Source organism: Stegostoma tigrinum, chromosome 20 (genome assembly GCF_030684315.1).
Source record: "Stegostoma tigrinum isolate sSteTig4 chromosome 20, sSteTig4.hap1, whole genome shotgun sequence".
Classification (NCBI taxonomy): Eukaryota; Metazoa; Chordata; class Chondrichthyes; order Orectolobiformes; family Stegostomatidae; genus Stegostoma; species Stegostoma tigrinum.
Genome location: NC_081373.1, coordinates 3,115,127 through 3,135,331, shown reverse-complemented (window position 1 = coordinate 3,135,331; position 20,205 = coordinate 3,115,127). Strand labels below are relative to the sequence as shown.

At 41.6% G+C, this 20,205-nt stretch overlaps 1 protein-coding gene across 8 annotated transcripts in view; it reads left to right on the top strand.

The window, feature by feature from the left end:
• The window catches only part of LOC125461742 (gamma-adducin), a 254,847-nt gene that overhangs the window by 110,406 nt on the left and 124,236 nt on the right, over positions 1-20,205 (top strand). For all 8 annotated transcript variants that reach the window (XM_048550862.2, XM_048550861.2, XM_048550863.2 and 5 more), the window contains one exon: positions 5,689-5,902. In XM_048550862.2, the coding sequence (XP_048406819.1) occupies positions 5,708-5,902 (195 nt within the window). In that variant the 5' untranslated portion in view covers positions 5,689-5,707. The remainder of the gene's footprint in view (positions 1-5,688; positions 5,903-20,205) is intronic.

Below are 20,205 nucleotides of genomic sequence, written 5' to 3'. Positions count from 1 at the left end.
CCACTGCATCCCAAAACCAGTCCAACCTGTCTCTGCCTCCCTAACCGGTTCTTCCTCTCACCCATCCCTTCCTCCCACCCCAAGCCGCACCCCCAGCTACCTACTAACCTCATCCCACCTCCTTGACCTGTCCGTCTTCCCTGGACTGACCTATCCCCTCCCTACCTCCCCACCTACACCTTCTCCACCTATCTTCTTTACTCTCCATCTTCGGTCCGCCTCCCCCTCTCTCCCTATTTATTCCAGTTCCCTCCCCCCATCCCCCTCTCTGATGAAGGGTCTAGGCCCGAAACGTCAGCTTTTGTGCTCCTGGGATGCTGCTTGGCCTGCTGTGTTCATCCAGCCTCACATTTTATTAACATTGACTGATTAATCGGTTTTAGGGCAGATTGTGGTTGAAGGACAATTGTCCTGCCAAACCACACTGGCTGAACAGTACTAGGCGATCTTTCATCCCCCATAAATAGTAGTTTTACATTGCATTCCGGTGCAAACAGTTATGATAGTGCTCTGTTCCTTCAGTACCTGCACTGTGGGGATTTGACTCTCTGGCCTACTGATCAAGGCTGTTACAAATGTGCATAGGACATGCCTCTATTTGTGTATTCAAATTGCGTCACATCTGCTTTATGGCTGATTATACATCATTGACTGGACTGTCTGCACATTTATTCACCAAGTGATAGTTTTCCATATCTTATTCATATGTTCAAGAGCCTGTGCACTTCAAGACTAGCATCACTGGTTAGCATTGTGGAACCATGGTTTGTTGTAGACATCCCAGCCCTAGCATGACCCAAATCAATTGAAGTGCTTCAACTGTCCCTTTTTTGTTTTGAACAATAATTCAGCTTCTTCTTGAGTTATGTTGATAACCTCTATTTCAGAGGCATGTAACAATGAAACATCAGATATCGACAATCCTCTGTGTAAAAAGTTTCTTCCACCTCAAGGTGGATCGGTGGTTGGCAGCCCAGAGCAGAGAAGGCAGCGATGCGGGAGCAGCAGCGTGGAGCATGGTGCCAGTGGCCCACTGCAGACCGTGTCAGTAGCCAGTGGTCAGACCACGAGGAGTAACTGTGCTGGACTACTGTGGAGAGCTCTTGTTTGTCTTTTTAACTTTGCTTTTTGTTTTTCTGACCTATGCTTATACTGTGTATAGCTGTATTGTAACTTTTTTAAAATTCCTCTTCATTTCTCTATTCAGTAACTAAAGATTGTACCTAGGTACTCTGTACCTAAGATGGGCACCATGTGTTGGCGATATTGTTACACTGTAACTAATCATGTACCTGATGAAACTATACATAGGTACCTTGTAACTAAAAAGAGTGCTGTAAGTGGTGACTTATAAACTTCTCTGTACTTATTTGAATACGTGACAATAAGGCTAATTCAATTCAAAACCTTTCTTCTGTTTTTTGAGATTTTGGTTATGTTTGTAGAAGTTATGTACAAATTTCCTAAAGTACAACAGTGACGTGCTTCAAAAATGGGTTGTAAAACATTTTGGAGCGTCATGAGGTTGTGAAAGTTTCTATGTATATGTGTATTCATTTTTTATAAATGTAGTTTTGAAAATTCTTACTAAATTTAGTTTTTAGTCATTTCCAGGACGTGGGCATTATTAGTTGAGCCAACATTTAATTTAGTTTGCCCTTTTTATAAGTTGAGCTACTATTTTTATCTGCTGTAGTCCATTTACCACAGGCAGAGCCACATTGCCATTATGATGAAAGGTCTAAGATTGTGGCCCAATGACACTGAATAATGACGATATACTTGCTTTTAATTTTCTCTGTTCAAATACAAAAAGTTACAAACTTCAGTGAATTAACCTTTCATGCATGATGTTCCACAGGATGCAGAATCATCAACAGTAGTGACTGTGACTTTAATTGGAGTTGGTACTTTTTTCCCCTCACTTGCTACCTCTTTTGCCCCTCCTCCTCACAAGGTTATCAAAATGATGGTGTAGAAAATCGAAATTGTCCTAATAGCAAATATTTTAGTGTCCTCTTTAGGTTTGAAGTACTTTACTCAAAAAAAAATTTAGGCTTGCCTACCAGTGAATAATGCTCAAGACTAGCAGTAACACTTCTTTCAACTTCAGGACAGAAAGTATATTGCGCCACTTTAGTGTGAGCTATCAAACTTGACTTGTCACTCATTACCATGTTTGTGCTTTTTCACACATGTACTGTGATTGTTTCCTTCCATGAAAATATTGTTACACCGTACAACTTGTGTATCTTGGCTATTTCCACATTAATAGCCTGAAGAGCCTGAGTCACAGGACGAGTGAGGATATTTGGTTGACCACCTAGTTGCTAGTTGTCTTTTCTGCACTGAAAATGCTAACTAAGCAGCAGCCTCCAAGTGAGAGAGATAATGGGACTGCAGATGCTGGAGAATCCGAGAGAACAAAGTGTGAGGCTGGATGAACACAGCAGGCCAAGCAGGATCTCAGGAGCACAAAAGCTGATGTTTCGGGCCTAGACCCTTCATCAGAAAGGGGGATGGGGAAATAAATGTGAAATAAATAGGGAGAGAGGTGGAGGTGGATCGAAGGTGGATAGAGGAGAAGATAGGTGGAGAGGAGACAGACAAGTTAAAGGGGCGGGGATGGAGCCTGTAGAGGTGAGTATAGGTGGGGAGGAGATAAGTTCGGGGAGGACGGACAGGTCAAGGGGGCGGGGTGAGGTGTGGCTTGAGGTGGGAGGAGGGGATGGGTGAGAGGTGGAACAAGTTAGGGAGGTAGGGACGAGCTGGGTTGGTTTTGGGATGCAGTGGGGGGACTCCCACAGTTACCTCAGTGTGAATTCAGTTGTCAGTTTAGTCCTGAATTACTTTCTTGACTGTATTTTGAGAGCTTGGTATCGTTGATTTAGTGCTTGTCAGCATTATTGTTTGTAGAGCATTGCCACTGAATAATGAATATGATAAAAAGTTATCTAGGTGACCTTTCTGTTTTAAAACAGGCTAAATATAACAAGAAGGAAATCCTGTTTTTTTTGACAGTAGGCAGGAAAGCAAGGCTTTGAAGAACAGTTTTTTTTCCTGTTTGGTGAGAGACCAATTGTCAGGATATGCATTCTTAGCGGATATTGCAGTTTCATCATGATGTAGTGAGGCTTTATCTGCACTTCTATTATATAAAGTAACTTGTTTCATTCAATCACTTTAACAAATAGTTTCACAAAGAGATAAACACATTGTCTCCTGAGATGCAATAGCATCCAAAAAGGGACAAAAAAATTCCCGCTAAAGAAAATACATTAACTTAGGCATCATCTTGCATAACTTCAATGCCCAAAGCACTTTGTTAATTTAAAAAAAACTCTAATTGGCTAGTCTATAAATGAACAGCCATGGGTAGCCACAGTAGTTAATGTATACGAAGAAGATTCCAAGAACAGCAATGAGAAACAAGAATGGCAATCTCTTTGGGGTTGCAGGAACAGCAACTCATATTCTGCTTGGGAACCCTGCAGCCCAATGGTATCAATGTGGACTTCACCACCTTCAAAATCTCCCCTTCCCCCACCGCATCCCAAAACTAGCCCAGTTCGCCCCCTCCCCCCACTGCATTCCAAAACCAGCCCAGCCTGTCTCTGCCTCCCTAACCTGTTCTTCCTCTCACCCATCCCTTGCTCCCACCCCAAGCCGCACCTCCATTTCCAACCTACTAACCTCATCCCACCTCCTTGACCTGTCCGTCTTCCCTGGGCTGACCTATCCCCTCCCTACCTCCCCACCTATACTCTCCTCTCCACCTATCTTCTTTTCTCTCCATCTTAGGTCCGCCTCCCCCCTCTCCCTACATATTCCAGAACCCTCACCCCATCCCCCTCTCTTATGGGTCCAGGCCCGAAACATCAGCTTTTGTGCTCCTGAGATGCTGCTTCGCCTGCTGTGTTCATCCAGCTCCACACTTTGTTATCCTGGTAATCTCTTTGGTTTTAGTTGAGGGATAAGTATTTCCCAAGACACCAGGAGAACTACACAATCAGTGTTGTGGGATAACATGCATTCATCAGAGAGAGTAAACAAACCTTATGGTTTAAATTTTTACCTGGAAGACATTCCCATTCTGGACTAAAGTGTGTTATCCTGAATCATTTAATGAAGGCCTGAGTGAAACTGGAACCAACTTTGTGCACTTTTGTACTGCTTGCCCTTGGCATATGTCTTGTAAGATGAATACAGAAAACAGGGCTAAGCCATGGGTTAGTTTAATTATGTTTCATAGTTCTATGGATCAATTTACCTTTACAACATTATTCTCACTAGGCAGTAACTTTCTTTTTAGCTAGTCTCTTCTATAAATATCTCCTAATCTAGACTCTGATTTTTTTACTGTTGTTCTTTGTTAGTTGTTGGCAGGCAATTTGTGCTTTCCTGAAAGTTGAAAATTATAACTCTTGAATAGTAGCGAAAAAGCACTGCACTGAACCATTGACCTTCCACTTGTATTTTCCAAGTTAGAGTGATCCATTCATAGCTAATAGAATACAATAGCGTATATCAGCATCTGATAAATGAATAAAAACTAAGTAGATTTGCAGTTTTAGGGATGCATACAGCATGGTTGTCCACTATCTGTACAGGTTTTGAGAAGCAATTGTAAAATGATTTTTAAAGTTATAATGTAAAAAGCAATTGTGGTAGTGTTGCAATATAGCCTGAGGCTTAAAATAACTGTTCCAGTGGTAGCTAAAAGTGAACAATTTTGGGTATTCGCAAACCAGAAAGAAATCCGAATTTAACTACAACTAAAACAACTTGCCTTGGAAACCTACAACCCAATGGTCTCAACATGGACTTTACTAGCTTCAAAATCTCCCCACATCCAACCTCATCCCAAGATCAGCCCACCCTGACACCCCCACCTCCTTGACTTGCCCGTCTTCTCACCCACCTGTCCTCTCCTCCCACTTCACTGACTACTCCCCATCACCACCTAGCTACACTCACCTTTATTAGCTTCAGTCCTGTCTCCTTGATCTGTCCGTCTTCTCTCCCACTTATCCGCTCCACTATCTACCTGCTATCACTGCCCCACCCCTCCCTCTTTATTTCAGACACCCCTTTCCCTCCCCCATTTCTGAAGAAGTGTCCCGACCTGAAACATCAACTTTCCTACTCCTCTGATGTTGCCTGGTCTGATGTGTTCCTCCACATGGTGTTATCTCCAGACTCCAGCAACAGCAATTCTTACTATCTCTCTCTCTTTACAGTGAGGTGTGTTTTTTGTTTAAAAAGATGTTCCATTTTATCTTATGTTTCTGCTTTATATGTGGATTAAAAAAATCTCTTTAGTGCCAGCTGGTGATAGTGTTCTGCATATTCAGTACTAAGGGGCAGAGAGGAGCTCCAGAGGTGTGTAATAACATCTTTGGTACAATTTGATTAGAAAACCAGGTTAAATAAAAAAAGTAAGAAGTCACAGCTGATAATGATTAACTCGAGCAACTATGTGTTGAGGGTTATTAAGCAAACATTCCTATATTTAATCACATTAAACAGTTAATATAACACGAGGAAGGTGGCTTAAATATCTATGACCTTTTGTACTGGAAACTTGAAATGGAGGACTTATTTTCAAGTGTCGTATGTAATTTACATTTATGATTTTTGGATAGTGGTATTATCAACTTGCTTGTTTCTTGATTTGTATGTTAACAGATACTAAACAACAGTGACTATGAGTGGCGATACCAACCAGGAGGTAGTAACTTCCCCTCCCTTGCCCAGCGAGATTCATAAAGGGTGCTATTTTGACCGCATCAATGAAAATGACCCTGAATATATTCGCGAGAGAAACATGTCACCAGATTTGAGACAGGATTTCAACCTGATGGAACAAAGGAAGCGTGTTTCTCAAATACTGCAAAGCCCTGTAAGTACTTATTGATTTAAGAATTAAAGAATTGATATTGCCTTTCTTGGAATTAATTTGTGGAACTTCCATGCGAAAGCTGTCTCTCAGAGCTTTAAACTGAGGCAGACTCTGTTTTAGAATGTTGTTGCACCTTTTTGCAAGAGATGCAGTTAATTGTTTCCTAGCTAATTGATTTAAACTTACAGCACAGAAAACCAAACCTGCTCCCATTCCATTCAATCTCACCCTATCAGTGTACCTTTTCATTCCTTACTCCCCAACGTACTTAGATTCTTCACTAGCAGGGCATGGCCATCGCTTGTTGGGCTAGCATTTATTGACCTTGAGAAGACATTAGTGAGTATCTGCTGCAGTCCGTTTGTTATAGAAATACCCACAGTGTGGTTAGGGAAGAGGTTCCAGGATATTGATCTGGCGATGAAGGGATTCCTGGGTGATAGCTGGCACTTGATCGCTCTATCCATTTCTGTGGCACCAGTCCTTGAACCCGGGTCCTTGATGAGGAATGCCCATGGCGCTGGTGTCACGAGCCCAGACTGATGGGAAAGTCCTGGTGTCTAATTGACAGTCCCATGAGTGGGACAGCGTCCCAATATTAATATTATTCTAATTACATGCTATATCACCATTTCATAGCATTTTCCATAGTCCAAAGATGTGCAGGCTAGGTGGATTGGCCATGCTAATTTGCCCATAGTGTTCAGGGGTGTGTGGGTTGTAGGGGATGGGTCAGGGTCGGATGCTTCAAGGGGCGGTGTGGACTTGTTGGGCTGAAGGGCCTGTTTTCACACTGTAGGGAATGGAATCTAATCTAATCTAATTTTCAACAGCTCTCTCCAGAGAGTTCCATCTTAAATATTTAAGAAAATGCTTCCTACAGATAATCAGGGTTATGCAGTTACCTCTCAGTCAAAGCAGGTATTTTTTACACAGAATGGTGGATGCTTCAAATCAGAAGCAAAGCAGAAATTGCTGGAAAAGTTCAGCCGATCTGGCAGCATCTGTGCAGAGAAATCAGAGTTAACATTTCATTAAGAGCAAAAAGAACAGTTGGACAGGCAAAGGAATGGGTAACAATCAGCCTAGGTGAAAGAGTAGCTACTAATGAAGATTAGTGGCTAACAATGGGTTTTGTGTAATAGCAGACCACATGATAACAAGTAAAAACCAAAAGAACTGCAGATGCCGTAAATCAGGAACAAAAACAGTTGCTGGAACAGCTCAGCGGGCCTGACAGCATTTGTGAAGGAAAAAACAGTTAGCATTTTGGGTCCAGTCACCGGACCCGAAATGTTAACTGTTATTTCCCTCACAGATGCTGCCAGACCTGCTGAGCTTTTCTAGCAACTGTGTTTTTGCATATGATAACAAGGCTTGGTATGTGGGGATTGGGGTAAGGACATGGGAGAAAGTGCTTCAAGCCCTAAAGTTGTTGAAATCTATATTGTTGAAAGGCCACAAGTGGAATTGAGGTGCTGTTTTTCTAGTTTGCACTGAGCTTCGCTGGAGCACTGCAACAAGTCTGAGACAGATGTTGGCCGGGGAACAAGGTGATGTGTTGAAGTGACAGGCAACTGAAAGTTCAATGTAATTTTTTTTTGTGGACAGAACGTAGGTGTTCTCAAAGTAGTCATACATTCTATGTCTTTGTTTCCCCAGTGTAGGAGGCTGCATTGTGAGGCAGGAGTGCAGTAGCTTGCACATCCTTGGACACTGTGGGGCAATTTTTAGCTTGGCCAATTCACCTAACCTGCACACCTTTTGGATTGGTGGGAGGAAACCAGAGCACCTGGGGTAAACCCACACCAAGACATGGGGAGAACGTAAAAACTCCATTCAGACAGGCACCCAAGGCTGGAATTGAACCTGGTCCATGGTGCCCTGAAGCAGCAGTGGTAACCACTGAGCCACCGTGCTGCTACTCATGGAAGATATAGTTAGGGCTGAAGGATCAAAGAGTATAGGGCGAAAGCGGGAACTGAATACTGACTAGGATGATCAGCCATGATCATATCAAATGGTAGAGCAGCATCAGTGGACTTACTCCTGTTTCTGTTTTCTACACTTTTATGTTGAGATGAAATAAAATCAAGTTGTAAGCATCTAATGTGGCTTCACTGTATTCAAAAAAAAATTATTTGATAAATGCCCATCCAATACATTTAAATCCTGTCAAGAGCTTAATCCCACTAGTTGAATGCCAAACCTGGCTCTTCTCACTGAGCTGATTGGTCTCCTTCATTCTTCTGTTTTGAAAAAGTACCAACCAATAGTCACAGCAAAATTTGAATCCCATATAGTGAAGGGACAGTGACAGCGTGGCCACAAAAAGTGACAAATAACAGTAGAAACATCAAACCATGTTTTTGCCTTTCATAGTTTTTCTTCTGCTTCAGTGTTCTGCCTTATTCCTTTAGTTCTTTAATGTCTAGAAATCTGTCCACTTTTATAACTCCTCTTAAGGTTGTCTCTCCCTAGTCAGCAACCTCCTTTTTGCTGGACCACAGAGGCCAAGTATATCTGATGCACAAGCACCTTTTTAAAAAAAAATAAAGACCTCTCATTGATTTGTAGCAATCACATGCTTAAGGGATGAATGATTTTCCAATTGAGCACTCTAAATAGGACTTAGGTGTTCAAAGTGTGACAAAAAGTGGTCATCATAGACCCACCAAATGCCACTACAGAAAAAAACAAATGCTGTGGGTGCCAGATCAATACATGCCAAATTAGTGAGTTACAACCCGTACACCGCAACAAACATATAAAACCGTAAGAAATAGAAACAAGAATAGGCTGTTTGCTCCCTTGAGCCTGCTGTGCTATTCACTTGAACCATGGCTCATCAGACACAGTCTTCCCATTTCCTTTCTTGCCCTTTCCCCGTGATTTCGACTCTCTGACCAATCAAGAATCAGTCTTAAGCCTTAATTATCCACAAGGACTGTTGCCACAGAGAGCTGAGGGGATAGAAGTTCCAAAGACCCTCAACTTTCAGAGAGAAGAAATGAAAGGTTTTTAAAAGTGTGAAATCAAGAGTCCAGGGACAATATGTCCCTGCTAGGGTGAAGGAAGAAGCTGGTAGGAATAGGCATTCCTCGCCAACAAGGGATTTTGAGGCTCTGGTGAGGGAAAAGAAGAAGGCTTACAGTGGGTTTAAGCTATCGGGCTCAGGTGAATTCCTGGATGACTATAAATAGTGTAGGAGCACACTTAAGAGGGAAATCTGAAAAACAAAAAGAGGGTATGAGATGGATCTGGCAGATATGGTTAATGATCTGCCCAGGTGTTTCAACAGCTACAGTAAGAGGGTGGCTAGGGAGAGAATAGGTCCCCTTAAAGATCAGCATGGCCATCTGTGTGTAGAGAGATTTTCAATGAATACTTCTCCTGCATGTATACCGAGGAGAGAATCATGGATGCTAAGGAAATAAGGGAAACAAATGGGGATGTTTTGGACCACATACATGTTACCAGAGAGGCGAAGTTTGCAGCCTTAGAGCGTATTAAGATGGATAAATCCCCTGGGCCTGATCAACTTCATCCTCAGATGTAATGGGAGGCTAGTGAAGAAATTGCAGAGGCCCTTGCAGAGATTTTTGCTTCATTTTTAACCTCTGGTGAAGTTCTGGAAGACTGGAGGGTGGCTAATGTTGTTCCATTGTTTAAGAAAGGTAGCAAAGACTAGGCAGGGAAATATAGGCAAGTGAGCCTGACATCAATGGTAGACAAGTTGTTGGAGCAGATACTGAGGAACAAGAATAACCAATATTTATAGTCGATCTGGTTAGGGATAGTCAGTGTAGATTTGTGCGTGGGAAGTCATGTCTGACAAATCTTTCAGAGTTTTTTTTGAAGAGGTAACCAAGAGGCTAGATGAGGATGGGACAGTAGATGTTGTCTAACTGGACTTTAGTAAGGCCTTTGACAAGGTACTGCATGCAGGTTATTCATGAAAGTTAGGTCGCATGGGATCCAGTGAGAGCTAGCTAGCCGAATGCAAAATTGGCTCGATGGTAGGAAGCAGTGGGTGATGGTTGAAAGTTGTTTCTCGGGCTGGAGATCTGTGACTAGCGGTGCGCTACAGGGGTTGGTGCTGGGACCTTTGTTATTTGTTATTTATATAAATGATCTGGATGTGAATGTACAAGGCATGATTAGTAAGTTTGCAGATGATACAGAATTTGGAGATACAGTTTACAGTGAAAAAGGTTATCAAAAATTAGAGGTATCTTGATCAGTTGGGGAAATGGGCAAATGTAATTCGAGACAGATAAGTGTGAGGTGTTGCATTTTGGAAAGTCAAACCAAGGTAGGGCTTAGACAGTAAATGGAAAGGTCCTGAGGAGTGATGTGGAACAGAAGGACATAGGAGTACAAGTACATGGTTTGTTGAAAGCGGTGTCATAGGTAGACACGGTGCTGAAGATGGCATTTGGTATGCTGGCTTTCATCAGTCAAGGCATTTAGTATAGGAGTTGGGACGTTATGTTACAGTTTGTGGAAGTTTTTGATGAGGCTGCATTTGGAGCATTGTGTACTGTTTTGGTCACCCTGTTACAGAAAAGACATTGTTAAACTGGAAAGTGTGCAAAGAAGATTTACAATGATGTTGATTTGAGGCAGGGAGAAGTTAGGAAAAAAAGAGTGCTTTTTTAAAAAAAAGCATACTACACTATCAAAGATCACAATCGAATGCTTGTGGAAAATTGGAGACTTGAAGTTTATTTTTGATGGAAGGTGGAAGGAACAGTTCTGAGGAAGGATCACCAGACCCAAAATGTTAATTCTCCTACGTTTTAAGGAGTACAGTCCTATCCAGGCCAATCTCTCCCTGTAACTCCCTATAACCTGGCAACATCATTATAAAGAGATAATGGGACCTACAGATGCTGGAGAATCCAAGATAACCAAGTATGAAGCTGGATGAACACAGCAGGCCAAGGAGCATCTCGGGAGCACAAAAGCTGACGTTTCAGGCCTAGACCCTTCATTGAGATCCCTCTTATGCTTCTAAACTCCAGTGAGTAGAGTTCCAACCAGTTTAGCCCTTCCTCGTATGTCGGTCTCTCCATAACAGACATCATCCAAATAAACCTTTTCAGAAATGCTTCCAATGAAATATCTCTTTAGTTTTGTTATTACCTTCATTAAACTCCTATTATCTTAACAAAAACTCATTCAGAAACAAAGTTTCTGGAAAAGCCCAGCAGGTCTAGCAGCATCTGTGAAAGAAAAAAGCAGAGTTAACATTTTGGGTCTGGTGACCTTTCCTCAGAACGGTTCCTTCCACCTTCCATCAAAAATAAACTTCAAGTCTCCAATTTTCCACAGGCATTCGATTGTGATCTTTGATAGTGTAGTATGCTTTTTTTAAAAACCTCTCCTTTTTCCTAACTTCTCCCTGTCTCAATCCTTTTTTTTAAATGCAGTTCCGTTTTACAACTATTCTGTGAAACTTTGAAATTTACCAATTTAAAATAGATATGTTTTAAAGTATAGGTAGTATTACCAACTCTGGCTTCCTGAGTAGAAAAGCCTACAGTGCTCTTTTGAAACTACAGTACATTAAAGATCAAGTAAGAAATCAAGAGGTTGCAAAATATAGGTTTTTGGCCTATGGACAAGAGAACCAGGGGTAATGGTGCACAGATGGACAAGAGATCAGGAATTAGAAGGTGGAAGCAAAAAGTGTAGCTGACACCATGACCAGATCAGCCATGATCCAGTTTACTAGTAGAGCAGGCTCAAAGATACAAATGGCCTATTCTTGCTTCTAAGTATAATGTCACAGAACATGAAAGCATCTGTTTTTAGCTATAATCTAATAAGACTAATATTGTTTTTTTTAGTGTCGGTCCAGCTGAGCATCATAATCCTAGTCCAGCTTTATTCATAACTCCATCTTGCCTGTGTGCCTGTTTTCTTCTATGTTTTAACATCATTGCTATGTATTTTGAGCATACAAATATAATATTGAAGAATGATGTTTGGGGTGGGGGGGGAGAAATACCTGAGTTAACTTTCATTCCTCTGCTGTTTGACTAAATCCAATTGTGTAAAGAACAAATAACTAGCAGTAATTGGAAAATGGCCACCATTTATTGAGAACACTTGACTGATGGGATGATTTTGGACTGCTGCTGTTATGCCACTGGATTAATTAAAGATGCACCCATCTGATAAATGATTTGCAGTGTTTGCTTTTGATTATAAATCATTTTTACTGGTCAAGCTGCAGTTCAACAATTAGTTGAGTTCTCGTCTAGTTACTTTGCATAAAGCTGTACCATGATTATAACAGAGATGAGGAAAAACTTCTTCACCCAGAGAGTGGTAGATATATGGAATGCTCTGCCCCAGAAGGCATTGGAGGCCAACTCTCTGGATACTTTCAAGAAAGAGATAGAGCTCTTAAAGATAGTGGAATCAAGGGTTATGGGGATAAGGCAGGAACAGGATACTGATTGTGGATAATTAGCCATGATCATAATGAATGGTGGTGCTGGCTCAAAGGGCCGAATGGCCTACTCCAGCACCTATTGTCTATTGCATTTGAAGGACTTGTTCCCTTGTGAAGTAAAATTTAGGTCTATGGAATGAACCCTTTCCCAAATAACTAATTGTATCAGAAATTTGAGTAAGGCTACTAGTCAGTCCTTGTTTGGACATCTTATTTGTGGAAGCTTAATATTGCAAATTTTAGAGTATTTCTCATGGACCACATTTTCCATGGATTGTTAAGTGGTTGCAATTTATGGGTCTCAAATCCTTATTGTTTCGGGGTTTGTATGCTCTAGTTCTCTTTTTTTATTTTGGGATGGATTTGTCTATTATAATTAACCTTGTGAAAGGATTTTATGATCCCTGTGGAGGTTGACCGCGGACTAGTCTGTAAATATGATTTCTTATTAGCTTTTTTTTGGCATTAAGTACCCATAAATACTTTTAAAAATGGCAGCAGTTTTTCAGACTAAGGTACAAAACCTGTTTTATTTTAATTAGTGTTTTTTTTTCTGTGCTCTGATGTGACATGGGTGTCGCTAATTAGCCAGCCAACTTTCATTTGACTTAGTGTTGTCACATGTACCACAGTGCAGTGAAAAGCTTTGTTTTGCATGCAGTACAGTCAGATAACAAATGAGGACAGACAGATCATTGGGTGTTTAGACAGAGCAAAGCATACAAGATTGCAACTGCACAGGAGGTTCACAAAAGCAAGGTCAACATAAAATTGAAATTAGAGCGGTCCATTCAGCAGTCTAATAACAGCAAAGAAGAAGTTGTTCTTGAACCCTTTGGTGCGTGTGTTCAAGCTTCTGTATCCTCTGCCTGATGGAAGAGGTTGGAAGAGAGTATTAGCAGGATAGGAGGGCTCCTGATAATGATGGCAGCCTTAGCGGCAGCAAGCCATGTAAATGGAGTCCGTGGATGGGAGTTTGGCTTGCGTAGTGGTCTGGGCTGTGCACACCACTTTGCCCAGGACTGTATGAACCTACACAGAGCAGTTGCTGCACCATGCCATTACGCACTCAGAATGCTTTCTGTGATGCACCTGTAAAAGTTGTGGACGTGCCGAATTTCCTGAGCCTTCTGAGGAAGAAGAGGCATCGTGCCTTCTTCACTCTTGCATCCATGGTGGGAAGTCCAGGAAAGATTGTTGGTTAAGGTCACTCCCAGGAACTTGATGCTCTCAACCCTCTCCACCTTACCTCCGTTGATGTGATTAGTGGCATGTCCCCCTCCTTCCTTCCTGAAGTCAATGATCAACTTATTGCCCATTGTCAGTTGCCTTTGAGAAGATGTTGGTGAGCAGCCTTCTTAAACTGCTGCAGTTCACGTGCAGTAGATAGAATGCCATTAAGGAGGCAATTCCAGGATTTTGGTCTAGCAACAGTGAAGGAACAGCGATACATTTCCAAGTCAGGATGTTGAACGGCTTGGAGGAAAACTTGCAAGTTTGGTGTTCTCATGTATCTGCTGACCTTGTCCTTTGTAGATGGAAGTGGTTGTAGGTATGAAAGGTGCTGTCCAAGGATATTTGGTGAACTTCTGCATTGCATTTTGTAAGTTGTCCACACTGCTGCTACTGGCTAGTGATGGTTGACGGAGTGGATGCAATGCAAATCAAGTGGACTGCTTTGTCCTACATGGTGTCAACTTGTTGAGTGTTGAAGCTGCACCCATCTGCGCAAGTTGGGAGTAAACAAAAGTGGAAATTACTGGTGAAAACTCAGGTCTGGCAGCATTTGTGAGGAGGAAGCAGTGTTAATGTTTTGGGTCTCGTGACCCTTCTTCAGAACAGATTGTAGTTGAGAAGAGGTTGGTATACAAGCTGAGGTTTAAGGGAAGGGAAAAGAGTAAATGATAGTTGGAGATGGGTGGGAGGTGAAAAAGAGAGAGAGAGAGAGAGAGAGAGTGGGAGAGCGGGGGTGTGGAGAGAGAGAGAAAGTGATTGAACAGACAAAGAAATGGGTAAAGGTCAGTCTGGGAGAATCAATAGTTGCTAATGGGGACCATGCAGGGGCCTGCAGTGGAACATGAGATACTATTCTTCTAGTTTGCCCTAAGCTTCACTGAAGCACTGCAGTAAGCCGAGACACGGATGTTGGCCAGGGGACATGGTGGTGTGTTGAAGTTGTAGGCACCTGGAAGCTCGGTCATTTCAACAGACAGAACACAAGTGTCCAGCAAAACAATGCCCAATGTTCATTTAGTAGAGGAGATCACTTTTGTGTGCAGTGAACAAAGTAGATTGCATTGAATCAGGTGCTGGTAAATTGCTGCTTCACCTAGAAGGTATGTCTGGGATCTTGGATATTGTGGAGGGAAGAAGTAAATCGATAGGTGTTACACCTGCGATTGCATGGAATGTACTGTGGGAGGTTGTGGGAAAATGTTGAGAATGAAGGAAGAGAGGACCAAGGAGTTTCAGAGGGAATACTGCCTGTGGAAAGCTGATGTGGGAGGGGAATATGTCTTGTGGTGGCATCCTAAAGGAGGTGGCGGCTAATGCTCCTTTCACTTGAGTTGGTGATGGGTTTCTAAGTGAGGATCGGTGGGATCCTATCACTGTTGTGGGAGGGGAGAGAAGGGATGTGGTCACAAGTGCAAGAGATGGGTTGGACAGGACTGAGGGCCGCGTCAACTGCAGTGGTGGAGAATCCTTGGTTGACAAAGAATGTTGAAATTTCAGAGGATGCCTTGTAGAAGCTTGTATCATCGGAACTGATGAAACAAGCAGAGAAACCAGAAGAATCAAGTGGAGTCTTGGAAGAGGCAAGGTGTGAGGATGCTCAGTCAAAGTAACTGTGGGAGTCAGTGAGTTTATATTGGTGACCAGCCTGTCCCCAGAAGTTTGACATGGATATTGAGGAAGGGAAGGAAGGGATCAGAGATGGACCATATGTACAGGGTGGAAATTGGAAGCTTGAAGTGGAAGTGGGAGTATTCCATCACTGTCCTGGTTTGAGCCTTGTAGATGGTGGACAGGCTTTGGGAAGTGAGAATGAGTTATTCGCACTAGTATTCCTTGTTTTCGACCTGTTTTTGTCACCACTGTATTTATATGCCAAGTCCAGTTAAATTTCTGGTCAATGGAACCCACCTTCTCTTCTCCCACCCCTCGCATGTTGGGAATGGAGGATTCATTGATTATAATATGATTAAATGTCAAGGAGCAATAGGTAAGATTGTCTGTTGTTGGAGATGGCCATTGTCTGGCTTTTGTGGTTCGAGTACTATTTGCCACTTGTCAGCTGAAGCCTGGATGTAGTTCAGATCTTGTTGTAATTGAATAGTAAAGCAGCCTGTGAAGAATTGCAATTGCATTGAACATTGTGCAATCATCATTGAACATCCCCACTTCTGACTTGATGGTCATGGATGAAGCAACTGAAGATGGTTGGGCCTAGGACAGTACCCTGAGGAATTCCTGCAAAGATGTCCTACAGCTGAGATGACTGACCTCCAGTAGCCACAAATATCCCCCTGTGTGCCAGATATGACAGGCGGAGAGTATCCTCCCAATTAGTTTTGTTGTGGCTCCTTGATGTCAAATTGATGTCAAGTGCTGCCAGTTTCACATCACCTGGATTTCAACTCTTCTGACCATGTTTCAGTCAAGGCTATAATGATGTCAGGAGCTGAATGGCCCTCTAGAACCTAAACTTGGCATTAGTGAGCAGGTTATTGCCAAGCAGGTATTGTTTGATAGCATTGATGACACCTTCCATCACTTATTGAAGATCAAGAGTTGACTGGGGCAGCAATTGGCCAGGTAATGATATAACCTGCGTTTATGTAGAGGAGGGATTTGGCAATTTTCCACATTGTTGAGAAAGTTCTGGTGTTGTGATCTTGTGATTGCAAGTTAACTACTGGGAGCCAAGTTTTGGACAGATTTCAGTCTACAAGAATGTGAGTAGGATTCTGGTTTTTTTTCTCCTTTTTCTTACGTTTTTTAGCTTAGGATATTTTATGTTGACGTATTGTCCACAAAGAACTTCAGAATAATTGACTGCCACTTGGATAACACGATACTCTTTTTTTTTCCGGAGGTAGGATATGCATATAGTATTGTTCCATGCAGTAAAAATTAAAAGATGCTGGCCTGAAAGATTTAAATCTTTTTATTGAATCATTTTGAGCCCTTACTATTGTGTGATTGTATCATATCAGTGTCTGGAATTTCTCAGGAATTTTTAAACATAATTTTACAATTTTTTTTGCAAGCCGTTTCAAGTGTCACCCCTGTGTGCTTTTCATAGATCTGGCATGATCTTTTTGTCAGTGCTCCTGTGCAATTGAATGAACTTGGCAAAATTCTATTTTTGGTAAGAATTAAACAGGTGTTGTAATTATATGGACATGCAATAGGCCTCAGAAGGTACATTGGTATCAGGTAATTTTCATGTGTCCTGGAAGGTTGATGCACATTCAAAATGACATTTATTTCAAGAATGCTTAGATATATAATTAAATACTATTACTTGTGATGAGTGCATTGCCATGCACAGTAGTGCTTGGCAAAAAACAAGCCATGCCCATTTAGAGTGACTAATTGTATTATTCATTAAGCTTTGTTAGTGTATAATTATCGAAAGTTGTAACACAATAATACAGCAAAGTGCATGTTATAAATTTATGTCAGAGCATAGGAAATTCAATATTTAATTGTAATAAGAATTGATATCTTGTGTATGTATAATGTCTTTTATACGGTAAAACATTTCCAAAGCACTTTACAGGGATTCTTTCAAACAAAAAATGAAACCAAGCTGTCTAAGATAACATTGTATAGAGCTAAATGAACACAGCAGGCCAAGCAGGAAAGCTGATGTTTTGGGTCTCGACTATCTCTCTCCACGCTGTCCAAGGAGCTATTAGAGTGCTAGGTTTTAAGGAGAATAACAAGGCTGCGGGTAGACCTTCAGCTCTGGATAAATGCAGCTGTTGCCATTACTGGTGTAGTGAATTAAAATTGGGAATGCTTAAGAAGCCAGCATTGGAGGAGTACAGACATCCCTCAGGGTATGTGGGATTGGGAAGAGATTAGAGATGAGAATTTGCTAGGTCCATGGTGGTAATGAAACTTTGGATGAGAATTTTAAAGTCAAGATATTTTAACTGAAAACCATTCTAGTTCAGAGAGGATAATTACTTGGTGAATATTTCTAAGTAGCAAACTTTTTTTAAAGTGGCATCAAGTTTACAGAGAGTGGAATGCATTGGCATATTAAGGTTAGATGCTAACAGGCACGTATGAAGATTTCTACAGCAGATGAGTTTAGCATTGTTTTAGAGATAGAAGTAAGCAGTCTGAGTGATATTACATATGTGTAATTGACAGCTTTATGATGGTGGTAAAAGCAGCATCAAGGTCTTGACCAGAAATATTAGGAACTGCAGATGCTGGAGAACTTGAGATAACAAAGTGTACAGCTGGACGAACACAGCAGGCAAAGCAGCATCAGAAGAGCAGGAAAGCTGATGTTACAGGCCTACACCCTCCTTGGTCTCGACCAGTCTGCTATGAGCTTATAATTGCCTGGGAGAGGGATGGAGTCATTTGCCAAGGAACGGGGATTTTAGTAAGGACCAAAATCTCTGGCTTCAATCTCCCCAGTACTTAGTTGGAAACTTCTGATCCAGTACTGCGATTCAACAGTTTAGATAAATTAGAGGGCTCAAAAGAAGGAATGTTGAGGTGAAGCTGGTTTTTGTTAGAGTACAGTTGTGTCTGATGCTGTGTTTTCACATGATGTTGCCAAACTACAGCATGCAAGTGAGAAATTAGGGTCTAACCATAAATTATTGAGGGGACACTACCCCTCTTGCTCATCCAGCAACACAAGACATCATTTCATGTGATTTATCCAGCTTTGATTTAAATAGTTAAGAATAGAAACAGATGAGGCCAGCCTTACCCAGCTGAACAACAGTAGAGAGCAGTTGGAAGGATTGTGTGGTCAACTATGTAAAAGGCTGCAGACAGGAGAAGAAATCATTGAGCTTTAATTTATCTTCATGGTTGCAAAGGATGTTGTTTGTGATTTACTAAAAGTGACACAGAATTGCGAGGGCAACAACAGAGGATTTGGGAATAAAAGGTAGTTGGAGATTAAACCATACCTTGCAAAGATGGAAAGTCCAGGAGTTCTTAAGCGGAGAGGCCTGAGATCTCATTGCTGAGCAGAGAGAACTGCTCACACTCCTTAGCTAATCTGGGAACCAGGAAGAAGTTGAGTTGTCAACAGTTTAATGGGAATAGGGTTAAGCTCAGAGAACATGAGGACAGGCACACAAACTACGCAGAAACATTGAGTTTAGTACAAGACCTTCAGGTCACTTTAGAGAAGGTTTATCCTAATGAGCTAGGAGATTGAAAGTAAGTAGTAGAGCCGGTGTTTGATGGTCTCCAAGTAACTAAGAAGACCAGGAACTCTGAATACTTAACCAAAAATAGAAATTGCTGGAAGAGTTCAGCGGGTCTGGCAGCATCTGCGGAAAGAAAGCAGAGTTAACATTTCAAGTACGATGACTCCTCTTCAGAATTGTCAGACCTTCAGCTTTAAAGAAGGAACACTGGACCCAAAACCGGTACTGTCAGACCTGCTGAGTTTTTACTGATTTTCTGATTATTGTTTCTGATTTTCGGCATCTGCAGCTCTTCAGGTATTTTGTTCAGTTCTTAATACTCACTGTGGGAAGTGAGGAAGAATAGTTTAACACGATAATTTTCAACAGAGAACAGAAGTCAGGTGCTTTCTTTGAATACCAAAATGATCATAGAATAGTGAGCAATTTTGGCAAATGAGGGCAAAATCTAATTTTGTGGTCCAAACAGATCTGGAGGTAAATGGCTATGTAGTTGTTCTCTCTATCTGGATAAATGTGCATTCCTCAGATGTAAAAGAGCAAAGATGGAGTCTACTGGGGAATGGTCACGGTGAGAATGACGCATTCATTTTAATGAAAAATATAGCATTGAAGATGCAGGTGAGGCTGTGGCTAAGCAGATTGCTTGCTACCGAAATGTCACGGTGAACACAAGGTGAAAGGCCAGCCAGAAGGTATTTCTGAGGTATATTTTTAAGTGAATTAAGAAAGAGCTTTTACTAGCATGACAATAGGATGAAATAGTGTGGGAAGAGAGGTGTGGGTGAAGAGTGTAAATGTTTCCCATTCCCTTTCTCAGACATTGTGATTGTTCCTTTTATAAAAGGTATAGACATTGGGCTTGAATCAGTATAAACATGCTTATGAAAATAAATATTCTAATGGCCTGATGCGAAACCTCTTAGCTAGTCCTAGATGACACAATGCCTTGATCAATTTGTTCAGTTTAAATTCCTTCACTATTTAATCTCTGCCCCCAAACAAAACACAGTCATTACAATTTAAAAGGATAAAACCTTTATTAAAAAAAACCTCAGGCAGAACCTCGCTTTTCTGTCAAACCTTACACAATTCAGATCCAAGACAACACCGTGTGGGGCTGCATGAACACAGCAGGCCAAGCAGCATCTTAGGAGCACAAAAGCTGACTTTTCGGTCTAGACCCTTCAGACCCAAACAGACTGAATTTTACCCTTGGGGTAACTTAAGCTCTCAGCTCCAATACTGCAGATTTGGCTTATTGGCTCACTGGCCTCCATTCAGTTGTTTCTTGCTGTGGGAAATGCAGATCCAAGAGCCAAGTTAACTGCTCCTGACCCTCCTTCCAACGGCACACTGCTTGAGATCAGTACAATTTGTCTGGAACACTCGGAACCCCAACATGGTTTAGTGTTGGTTGT